The sequence below is a fragment of the Corvus kubaryi genome, unplaced genomic scaffold (assembly GCF_017639235.1).
Source record: "Corvus kubaryi isolate FWS band 111438036 unplaced genomic scaffold, C.kubaryi_AGA036_p1.0 37284, whole genome shotgun sequence".
In the NCBI taxonomy this organism is placed as follows: domain Eukaryota; kingdom Metazoa; phylum Chordata; class Aves; order Passeriformes; family Corvidae; genus Corvus; species Corvus kubaryi.
This window is the reverse complement of record NW_024581088.1, coordinates 7298902-7310305: the sequence shown is the minus strand read 5'-3', so window position 1 is coordinate 7310305 and position 11404 is coordinate 7298902. Positions and strand designations below refer to the sequence as shown.

Below are 11404 nucleotides of genomic sequence, written 5' to 3'. Positions count from 1 at the left end.
CCCGGCGGAGGGGGCGGTGGCGCTGCCCCGGGGGGCGGGACCTGCCCCGCACCCGCCAATCAGCGGCGGCCGCAGGGGAGGAGCCGTCCGGGCGGGGCGGTGAGAGACCAATGAGAGGCGGCGGGGGCGTTACGTCACCAGGGGTGAGTGTCACCGTGCGCCGCGGCGCCCCCTGCCGGCCCCGGCGCTGCTCCGGGCCCGGCTCCGCCGTGCGGCTCAGCGGGAGCGGAGCGGAGCCGCTCGCGTTCCCCGCGGAGGGGGCTCCGATGGCACGGGGGCTTCCGTCCTCCCTCGGGACAACGCGGCCTTTGGCTCTCCGCACTCGCTGTTTGCCCTCACGAACGCCTCCGCGTGAGCTGTTCCACGGCGCGCACCGCTGCGCGAGAGGTGAATAACCCAACAGGGATTTCTTGCGCACAGGGGGACAAACAGCAGCACCGGGCGATGCGCCGGTACCTCGGAGGGGTCACGACAGATCCCTCGTCTCCAAGGAGGTCTTCCAAGCCGGAACACCAACCAGGACCTGGGGAGGAAGGACGGAGTGGCCTTTGCCTGGGCACGGTGACAAGCGGTGGGTCACGGGACACGAGGTATTGCTCCTGGTGCCTCCGTCTTCCTGGCGGGAAGCGCATGTGGCCAGCCCTGAGCGAGCTGCCTGCTCAGGTCGGACCTCTGGGGATTAAAGTAATTCTAACAGCGTGATGTTGCATTGCATGTGGCTGTGACTGCAGAGCCATGAGCCTCAGAAGAGATATAAACAGTACTTTGGGGTTTCCTCCATCTAATTCTCTTTGTGAGGCAGGTGAGATGATAAGGACTAAAGGCAAGACACCTTACTCTGCAAAAATCACCTTGCAATCCATAAAACAATGAAAGTCTCCATTTCCGACAGCAGATTCCTGTCAATTGTGTTTAACTTTTCGGTAGTATCTCATGTACACATCTGCTTCCCAGCTCTGGCATTTCCTGTTGGAGACACAAGCCCCACGTCTAGCACATAAGACTGATTTTCAGGGGAACCATCTGAAAGTATGACTCCTTCATCTCACGGCGTGGCGTTCCGGGATCCTTTGCGCAAGAGATCAGATGATGCAAACTCGTGTGTGAGCCAAGCATGGTACAGCATCAGAAGAGCCCCGAGGAAAGGGAGAGTAAATTGGCTTCTCTTTATTGGGGCTCATCTGTGCTGCACAATCTTTAGGAGAGGAAGAAGCAGGAAACAGGGGTTATGCATCAAAAGGATGCCCCAGATCAAATGAAACTGGAAAAGCCAAAAGACCTCAGTCATCAGGATGTTCTTAAACCAAAAGGGAGAAGGAATGTCATGAGGGAATTTAGCTATCTTGGAAGTGATCATCACTATATAGCTTTAAGTCCTCAGTCTGCAAATGAATTGCTCTGGATTTACCCAGAGTAACTGAGCTCATTTCCCTTTTTAGCCGATAAAAGCCCAGTTGTCTGGAACTCCAACAGGCCAATTGTAAAAGCAGCATGTGGCAAAGGCTGATGAGTCACCAGCTCATTTGCTCAGCAGCCAGTAACAACAAACCCTTCACATTTCCTTAGGCCAGCCGAGGAGAGCTCTGACTTCCCCATCCCTGGGAGAGCAAATACGCAGGTTGGGGACTGATCTGCCTCCTCCTTCTCTTCCTCCTCCCTTTCCTCTTCCTCTCCCACCTCCTCATCTCTGCTTTGTGCCAGTGCTGCGGCACTCCAAAAGGTGGTTACTCAGGAGCTGGGGCTTTTGCCTCACCACACTCCACAGTGCTTCCAACCATGGAGCAGGACTGTGATTTGCTCCTGAAGACCGGCAGCAAATGGTTCCCCATGAACTGGAAAGATGGAGTAGCTCAGTCTTTGCAGATTCCTCGCAGAGGGAGCGAGGGGTGACCCCACAGCAGGGAAGTTAAAACTGCTAATGCTGTTTGGCAGCACTTCACAAGATCAAATCAGCACTTGGTTTTCCAGCAGAGCACTTCCAAGAAATCCCACTGGTGATGAAAGTTTCAAGGTAGACAAAAATATCTGTGGCTGTAGAGCAGCCACAGCAGAATAGAGTCTTGAAAGAGAAGCAGCTCTGGGAATTCTGCTAGGGAATGTCCTGTACTGGCCACCAGCATCAAACAGGCACCAAGTTTAGCATCCTCCCCAGTCATGAGTGTGGCTTCAGCCTTCTACAGGATTTACTGCCTCTGAGCTTCTGCCAAGGTGATCACAGCGATCTCATCCGGATTCCAGCGTTCCCAAGTGACTTTGCTCCCCGCCAGCTTCCGTGGGTGGGTACCCAGCAGGTGGCATCCATGTCCAACACTTGTGCTGGAGCCTCACCTTCCTGAAGGCCTCTTCTTCGCTTTTATGATCCCAGGATCTATTTCTTCATTAATGTCTATTTTTCATTTGAATTTATTTTAAAATTTCAAAATATTCACTGGTTTAGTGCTTCTTTAACTATTCCTTTTCCTTCCCAGGGATAAAGTTCACTCATCATCCCTCTGTGTTCAGTGGCAGAGCATGTGACCTTTATATAAGGATCATCAGAAAATAGATTTGTTAACAAATTTACAAAAAATACTTGAGATCTCTCCATCTCACCAGTGAGAAATATGTTGGGTCTAGGCTGGGAGAAATCAGGGCACATCACATCTCCATAATCTTCATACTTGGGAAAAATAGGTTTTGTGGGAGGGAACAGGAGTGCTGAGTAAGTTCAAGCAGCATTCCCTGACAGCCTCGCTTTCCAGCCCAGTTATTTGGCAAGGAGAGGCACTGGATTTGGGTGTTACAGTCATCCTCCAACAATGGAAGTGTTGCAAAATATGTAGCACCACATATTAAGAAGGGATTAGAAGTGAGGAACCACAAGGAGTAGGAAAACAGGAGCAGCCTTAGAGCAGAGCCTCAGGCACTATTGCAGAAACATGTTTTCTGGAGCAGGATTACAGCCGTGTTACAGCCTTTGTTTGTTTGACAAAACCATAGATACAATCCCCGGTTTCCACACGTCTGTGCAGATCCTGCCATGTCCCTGACTCCAGGAGCAACCATCAGCCCTCACAACTTTGCTGAGTATAAATCAAGATCTCATCTGCCAGTGAGAGTGTGGGGGATTAGGAATTGCTCTCCCTGCTCCCAGAGGCACTGAGGAGATCCACGCAGAACCCAAACTGCTGGGAAGTTTTGAGCTGGAGGTTAAGAAACCCAGTGGAAAAGAAAAACTTCTGCTCAATCTCTATCACGTTTTAAATCTTCTCAAGTTTCTAAGGCTTGGATTACACCCAGGAATAGACTGCTGCTTATTAATTAATTCCTTTGAGGCTGTTCAGAGTCATATTTAACAGTAGTCTTATTCTGGGTTTGTTGGTCCAGCGTTGCCATAAGGATGACAAGCAGGAACCGGTGTGGTGGATTACTGACTCTAGCCCATGATCTGTCTAATCCAGCCTTGGCAGTGCAGATCCAAGTACCTCAAATGTGAGGGTTGGATCCTTTGCTCTGGAGAGTTACGGAGTACTTGCCTCCCTGAAGAGGTTCCTCCCAGTCTGAGTCATTAGTGGCTGCTTTACATTCTGGAACATGAGGTTTACGTCCCTCCAAAACGTAATGGAAAGGTGGAGAACACAACCCACAGAACTCTAGACCTCAGTAATTAGACACCCACCAGATTAATTACACCCTGTATAAAAAGAAAAGTGTAAAAAGCCATTACGAAAGTAATTCTTACCAGGTCTAAACAACTGCCTTTCAGTGTCTCTGGCCAGGTGACACCTTGATTTTCTAGTCCCTCTTCCTTCAGCAGATCCCGAAGCCCACTGCAAAACAGGACACTGCCATTGCTCCAGAAGAACCCCAGCTCACCTCACTGCTTGCCATGGACCAGTTGATGCTGGGCCTCACATCATAACAAACCCCCCACAGAACAGCTGTTGTCTGACAATCTTTTCCCTTACTCTCATTTCTACATTAAAAGAAATACTCCCAAACTCCACTCTTTCCTTCTTTACATCCTCACTTACTCCCAACACCTCCTTCTTCTCCAGAGTGTCAGTCGGTGCAGTGCAGTGACCAGAGGGAGCACGGACTTCCCTGCACTCTCCTGCCTTTGGCTCACATTGTGGAGGGAGCACATGAGCCATTTCCCAGCCCATTCCTTTGAAACCCTCTCTGTTTCAACTCAGCTTAATTCCAAACCACAAAGATCACTTTACTCCTAGGAAGAGCATTTGGATTGAAGTTTGTACTGAACCATAAACCAACATTTAGTTGAATACTACAAGGACAGGACAGTTTTTAGAAGGGAGAGTGAGAACTCTCTCTCTTTAAGGGACTTTTGTACACATATACTTTTTTAACTGAGAGTGATTCCCTGTTGGTTTTAAGGGTAAACTCATATACACAGAGTTATATTAACACTCAAAGGTGACCCTTGTTTGCAACAGCCCCACAAATAACCAGTGCTCTGTGCTCCTGTGCTGTGTGTGCAGGCAGCAGCCCCAGAGCAGGAGCCCTCCCTGCCCACCTCTGTGCCACTGAGTTGGGACGTGGCGTCCACAGATAAAGAAAACACCAAGGACACATCCCAGGCTCCTCCTGCTCATGAAATGCACTTTATGGCTCTGCTGAGCCCATTCCTGATGACCGATGTGCCTGCAGGGACACTGGCAGCAGTGACAGCACGTTTGAAGGCTGCGAGGACCCCATGCTTTGTGACCACGTCACCATCACCCTGTCGAGGTACAAGCAGCACTTCCAGACACATTTCCACGTAGCCAAGTGCTTCAGTTCTGCTCTGGGCACACACAGCCCAGGCACAGCTGTCCCAGCAGAGGGAACAGCGGGGACAGATCCCCTGGCTCTATGCTGGGAGGTGCCCAGGGCTGAGCTAAGCACAGGAGCAGCCTGGGGGTACACGCTGGTGAGCAGGACAGTGTCTGCTCTCTCCTCTGCCAACATGCAGTTCAAAGTCTGAATCAGTGAATTTTCTCATTTTCCACTCAAAAGAGGACATGGCAACAGAGCTTTGGGAAGAAAGGGACAAATCGGAGTCTACTCCTGCTCTCGGATAATCTAGGATAAAATCCCTGCGGCTTAAAACAGTGCTGTGAATACCCAGAAAGCTGGGGAAAAAAGGTATTATTTTTGGCTGAAAGTCTTTATGGCTGATGCAGGAACTCTCTCATTAGTTACTCATTGCCTCAGCAAGTCTCATAAAACAGCCAGCAGAGCCCAGCAAATACTTTTCTTCAGTGTTCAAGGAGCTCAGAAATACAGGAATTGAACGAGGCCTTGAACCCATTTTATGGACTCACTTCTTACGAACTACCATAAAATATTAAAATTCAGACCCTATAAATAAGGAGGGGAAAGAACTGTGCATTTCCCAGCAGAAGCAGCCTCTCCAGAGAGTCTTCTCAAGGTAAGTCCAGTGCTACCTGATCCAGAGACAGGTTCCCCCGTCTGACGGGTGATTGGAGACAACAAACTCATGTAATGGAGATTAGAGACATAAAACCCCACTTGGAATCTGCTCTGAACTGGAAAATGCCCTGCAACAATCGACTCAGTTTATTCCCTGGTGACCCTGTCCCTGCTGTGAGGGCTCTCCCCAGGGTGTCTGATGGCAGCAGGGATTAACCCCTGCAAGCCCTGACGGAGGCAGCAGTGCTGTGACCCTCTCTCCAACAGAGCCAGCTGGGCCCCTCTGAGATGGTGCAGAAATGCAGCCTCGCCGTCCCCTACGGAGTGCCCGTCCTTGCCATTTCCTTCTTGGCATGTGTGGCCACAGGTAAGGAATGGAAAAAAAACCCATCCTGGCTTTGTCCAAGCCCCATCACACCAACTATTGAAACTGCCCGGGGCTGGGTGATGTGCCACAGCAGCATCCCAGCTTTTGAGTGTTCTGGAGGTGATCCCCAGAGGACTGCCTGAAAACTGGCCTCTGATTTGAGAATAGCAGAGAATGGAATGGGGAAACTTCAGTGTTTTCTGACATTATTGCAGCAGGGATGATGAGGCCACAGTTTCCAAACCTGCTCTAAGCAGTGAGAAGTGTGATAGCTTTGGCCACGTGGGAACACCTTCAGACAGGGACCTTCAGACTTCTTTATATTCACAGGGCCTTAGTACTTTTCTATTCTGAGCTATATTTTTTATTCATTATTCTATGGCCCAGGCTGCAGTAGCGAGTTTCGTCCCATTACAGTAATTTATTTCCCATACTGGTTGTTCATTTAGTGTGTCCTGAGGTTTGTACCTTTGACAAACTGCAGCTCTGCAAGAGCCAGGATACAGCTGATTAACTAATTTATAGTCCCAAGGGCATCCAGCTTCAACTGAAAAACAGAATATCAAACAGTGAGCACAGTGGTGCTGCAGCACTGATGGGCAGCAGGAGGGTGATGGGATGGGAATGACCTTTTGCTGGGTGTCACATGGTCATTCCTGGCTTCAGACATTTTGTTGTCACAGCTCAGGCCTTGGTGTTCTGCAAAAGCCTGATTTTTATTTTAAATAACTGTGGAGCTTTGAGATGAAGACAGCTTCTTGTCTCAAAAACTAACATTCCACCTGAAAACAGCAAACCTGGTAGATTGAAACCTGAAAGTCTCATCCCTCCTCCAAGGTCAAGGCCTGGAGAAGTGAGCAGGGCAGCTTTTGTGGGAAGAATATGGCTTAGGATACTTAAATGTCCTTGTCCTTCTTCTTCTGCAGGTTTGGAACTGTCTGTAAATAACCATGCTGCTGACTTCACCCTGTCTACAGAGCTTGGCCCTCCCATCTCCCTCTCGTGCCTTGTACACAACAGCAGCCAGGCTGAGGAGCTGCTCTGGTACCGGGGAGATGGGCAGGTGGGTCTGAAAGATGGGAATAAAGTGAACATCAGTAACATCTGCATATCCCCGGTCAATGAGTCTGACAACGGAGTCACCTTCACGTGCAAGCTGGCGCGGGACAAGTCTGTGCAGGTGTCTGTGATCCTGGATGTGCACTGTGAGTCGCCGTGGTGGATTTCCGTGGGGAATGGCTGGGGTGGGATGGAGTCATGGGCCGAGCAGCTCTGTCTGGGCGGTGTTTTGCCTCCTTGTATGCTGTCTTCACCAGGAAAAAATGCGTTTAGGAGGAGATAACTCACATGCTAAGACACTCCCTTCCCACAGTGGTGCTTATGGCCTGATCTAAGGCCTCTTTTATAGGAGTGGGTGGGCCCTTAAAGAAGGATATTCTATGTCCCTGCCTCCACCTAGATTATTTCCCAAGGATACAAGTCAGGGCAGAGGAAATACTGGAGTGACAATCTCTGCCACTGATTGCTCTCCTCATTCCCGGGGATCAGGAAAGGCTGCACTACTGTGATGTGTTAGACCACTGGACAAGGGATGTGTGAAGGGAACTTACTTTGTGTTAAATGGTAGGCATTCTACAAGCTCCTGAAAGGAGGTTGGAGCAAGGTGGGGTCAGTTTCTTCTCCCAAGTAACAAGTGATAAGAGGAAATAGCCTCAAGTTGTGCCAGAGGAGGCTTAGATTGGGTATTAGGGAAAATTCCTTTACTGAAAGGATCATTGAGTCCTGGCACAGGCTGCCCAGGGCAGTGGTGGAGCCACCATCCCTGCAGGGATTTAAAAGATGTGTAGATGTGGCACACGGGGACATGGTTTCGTGGTGGCCCTGGCAGTGCTGGGTTAATGGGCAATTTGAGAAGGCTTTTCCAACCTAAATGGTCCTGTGATTCTATGGGCAGCATTATTAATGACCCGTTGAACTGCATTTCTGTGAACAGTTCCTCCCCGGCTGAGTGGAGAGGAGACCCTCCATGTGGAAGAAGGCAAAGATGTTACTCTGACCTGCAACTCCAAGTCCAACCCTCAAGCCCAAACCACTTGGTACAAGGACAACCACAGCCTGACCCTGCAGCAAAATCATCATGAGCTGCACCAGACCAGTGAGGTCTTTCAGCTCTCCATCAAGAAAGTGCAGAAGTCTGACAATGGGACCTACACCTGCGTGGTGGAATCACCCTTGGGAAATGGGACAAGGGATTTCCACCTCATAGTTGAAGGTAACAAGGCTGCTGCCAAACATTAAGCTTTACAAATAACTCTCTGTTGTCTTTTATAATGACAGCAATCATTATAAGCAATCACTTATTAAGAAGCATAAGTGGAGTGTGGTAAATTCCCTGCATGGACTTCTGAGGGCACAGCAACAGCCAAGGAGCTCTCCCTGCACCTGTGCCTGGGACCACAGCACCAGGAAGGGCCTCTCCTGCTCTACCTGTTATTCAAAAGCATTTGGCAAGTGTGACCCGGGGAGGGCTCATCCCACTGTTGCTCTTCCTACGCTGACAGTGTGGTTTAAAGCACCTCAGGTCTTACTTGAAGCATCTTACTCTGACCACAGTATTCTGTCATGCCCAAAGAGCTCCTTAGGGCAAGAGAAGTTGTGCTCCAGAAGTGACTACAGGGGCTGGGTGTTCAGGGCTCAGACAGGTGACTCTAAACGAGGTGACCCACCAGGCACTTATGTCCCACCTCTGCCCAGATCCCTTTCATTTCTACCCTCCTGGCACAGCGAGGGAAGCAACGTTACCTGTGGCAGTGGTACCTCTGGACAGCCTTATTTCTGAGCATAACAGTGCCTGGGGGATCTTCTTCAGTTCACTAAGATACAGGCTCAGCCCCCTTCTTTCCAGGGGACTAACACACAGAGTCAGTCTGCAGACAGCAGAGAGAGCAACAGTTAACTCAGCGGTGACAGCTGTGGGAAGAGAAATATGTCTTTCCACAGTCCTGTGAGATGTTCTGGGTTATGTGGCTGCACTAATCGCTCACATATCCAACCTCTTCTTTCCTGACAGATAAAAAACCTGTTTTTCCCAAGGAGGCCGTTATTGCTGCTGTCGTGGTGGTTACAATCACAATATTTTTTGGAGTTGTGGCTCGAAAAGACACCATTTTTAAGGTATGGAAAGCTCTAGTTTCATAGGAAAAAAATATTATTTGCTGCAGTGCCCTGGTTTTTTCTACCTTTTCTGTTCTATGTCATAATGTTTCTTTTCACTGTTAGAAAACTGCTACAAACTACCTTCTGCTTTAGAATTACCAGTAGATAAATCAAGTATTAGATATTTCATGTGGAAGGCATTATGTACTTGCAATATTTGTAACAATATCCCCATGGTCAGGAAACGTGAAAGATAACAGGACCGTTTCTTTCTTTTCAGTGCTTCAAGAAACCAAAAGAAACAACTCTGTAAGTATTTGACTGCTTGTTCACACTTATTCGAGATTAATTCCTTCTTAAAAATTGGCAAAAGCTGGAAAAGTGCACTCAGCATGATAAACTGACCCAGTTCTTACTCTGGCTGGTGAACATCAACCCACACCTCCTGTCCCAGCAGAGAGGGGTCCCTGGGAACATGACAGGGGACACACAAATCCTGCCCTTCCCTGGCCATCCCAGGGCTCTGGCTACCCCTGTGTATAAGGGAAAAAACCTTGATGTCATATCCTCAGCCTGCTGACAGCTTTCTGGAGCTGAACACAGCCCAGATGAATTCAACTTACTTGTGGTTCTTTTTTTTCTAGGAGGTGATTTTTCGTTTCTTCTGTTCATTTTGCTGCAGGTAAAGAACACCCAGAAAACATCATTTCTAGTGGTCAACCAAAGGCATTGTGTGAGAGGATGAGATAAAGCACTGAAACAAGTTTTTTTTGGGTCAAGTTTATATGTTTTTTCAAAATATAAGTGGTTCTTTGCATCTGTTGATTCTAACCTGCTGCTTAGAGTGTCAGAATTGTTAGAACTGGTCACTGGGAACCTTTCCTTAGAGCACCATTGAGGTGGGTGGGCTGCATGAGATGGTGCCAGCTCTTGCTCTCCATGCTTATTCCAACAAGGAATGCATGTGCAGTCAGGCACGTGGGTTGTGGATTCCTACAGAGGAATCTCTGCTGGACTGTGATGCTGATGCACACAAATGAAGTGAGGTGTTGGGCTGACAGCTGCTTTCTCTCCTGCAGTGCCATTGCACAGGGTGCTGGGGTGGTGGCCACCCAACTTCCTGCCCCTTCCCAATGATCCTATGGGCACATCAGCTTCTCTTGTCAGGGCAAAAGCTGCCTGGCACTCAGCACTGCTGCTGCACCTCCTGTCTCTGTGGCTGAGACAGACCCCAGGGCTTGGGGCAGCCCCAAGTGAAGTTCCAGTGTGATTGCTCCAGCGCCACAATGGGTGGAAAACCTCTCCATGCGTCCCTTCCCTCAACAAATGTGCCACTCAAGCACTTTTCTCAAGGTCCTGGCAAGCTGTTGAAGCCTCATCATGCCTTGGAACAGTCCATTACTAACACTGTCAATAAACACTGTGTGCTGTAAATCAATTTGAGACTCTGATGTACCAGCGCTCTTCTCAGCGGAGCAGGGCAGTTCCTCAAGAGGAAGATTCCGCAGCCTCATCTGGAGTGAGATCCAGAGCATGTCCTTGACTCACCAGTGCTCAGGGAGGTCCCTCAAGGTGCCATAGCGGTGCCACCTCATGCTCCTGGGTACTCGGCCTAAATAACACCACCAGCTGTGGAGACGTGTCCCAAACCCTCCCGTTAATCCGTGACACCGTGCGGATAGAGCCGGGGACAGCGGCACGGCGGTGCTCCGGATGGGTGTCGCTCACCCAGGGGTGACACCAGCCCTGAAGGGCCGAGCCTGTACCACACACAGCCCCTGACAGGCACTGACACCAGCTTGTGCCACCAACAGCCCCAAGCACTGGCGCTCCTCGGGGCGGGGAGGCACGGACTCCAGGCAGTGTGGAATGTTCTGGACCCGGGGTTGTGTGGGTGTGAGGGGCCGGTGTGACCGATCTGTGTGAGGGGTCCATGTGAGGGGTCGCTGTGAGGGGTCGCTGTGAGGGGTCCGTGAGAGGGGTCCGTGTGAGGGCTTTGTGTGAGGGCTTTGTGTGAGGGGCCGGTGTGACCGACTGTGTGAGGGGCCCGTGTGAGGGGCCGGTGAGAGGGGTGGGTGAGAGGGCTTTGTGTGAGGGGCCAGTGGGAGAGGTCGTCGTCAGGGATCAGTGTGAGGGGTCTCTGTGAGGGGCCGCCCCACCGGCTCCCCCTCACTAAACGTGTCCCTCGCCTCTCGCCGTCCGCCCTCCCCTCGCCGTTCGCCCCCCCTCGCCCCCGGCCGCGGCCCCGGGCCCCTCTTCCGGCTTCCGGTGCCGGCGCTATAAGAGCCGCTTCCGCCTCAGGCCCGCGCCGGGATCGTGCTGCCGGTGCCGCCATGAACGCCCGCGGTGAGGGGGGGGCTGGGGGGCGCCTGTCCGTGAGGGGTGGAGGGGGGCACAGCGGTACTTCAGCGATGGGGGGCGGTGTACCGGGGAACGGAGATCGGGAGGGGGGGGATCTTGTCGATG

The 11404-nt window shown here is 50.8% G+C and overlaps 2 protein-coding genes across 5 annotated transcripts in view; both read left to right on the top strand.

The window, feature by feature from the left end:
* The first annotated feature begins 88 nt into the window (after positions 1-88).
* Positions 89-10376, top strand: TMIGD1 (transmembrane and immunoglobulin domain containing 1). 4 transcript variants are annotated; one of them, XM_042026268.1, is made up of 7 exons: positions 89-2276; positions 5683-5782; positions 6709-6987; positions 7776-8054; positions 8853-8956; positions 9219-9247; positions 9621-10376. In XM_042026268.1, exons 1-7 carry the CDS (start codon positions 2097-2099, stop codon positions 9622-9624), a joined length of 975 nt encoding a protein of 324 aa, XP_041882202.1. In that variant the 5' UTR covers positions 89-2096; the 3' UTR covers positions 9625-10376. The 4 variants fall into 4 exon arrangements, with proteins under 4 accessions (XP_041882202.1, XP_041882201.1, XP_041882203.1 ...); XM_042026267.1 differs by having other exon boundaries at positions 9583-10376; XM_042026270.1 differs by lacking the exon at positions 89-2276 and adding an exon at positions 3881-5413 and having other exon boundaries at positions 9583-10376.
* Positions 10377-11180: 804 nt separating this feature from the next.
* BLMH (bleomycin hydrolase) overlaps positions 11181-11404 on the top strand; it is a 16849-nt gene continuing 16625 nt past the window's right edge. The window contains exon 1 of the mRNA XM_042026266.1: positions 11181-11284. Within this exon, the coding sequence (XP_041882200.1) occupies positions 11272-11284 (13 nt within the window). The 5' untranslated portion in view covers positions 11181-11271. The remainder of the gene's footprint in view (positions 11285-11404) is intronic.

Excerpts from the sequence above, each read along its gene's own strand:
- TMIGD1 (XM_042026267.1), top strand. The coding sequence starts at position 2,097 with ATGTCCTGTACTGGCCACCAGCATCAAACAGGCACCAAGTTTAGCATC. Across the intron at positions 8,055-8,852 it reads TTTCCACCTCATAGTTGAAG|ATAAAAAACCTGTTTTTCCC; the intron begins GTAACAAGGCTG and ends CTTTCCTGACAG. Across the intron at positions 8,957-9,218 it reads GAAAAGACACCATTTTTAAG|TGCTTCAAGAAACCAAAAGA; the intron begins GTATGGAAAGCT and ends CTTTCTTTTCAG.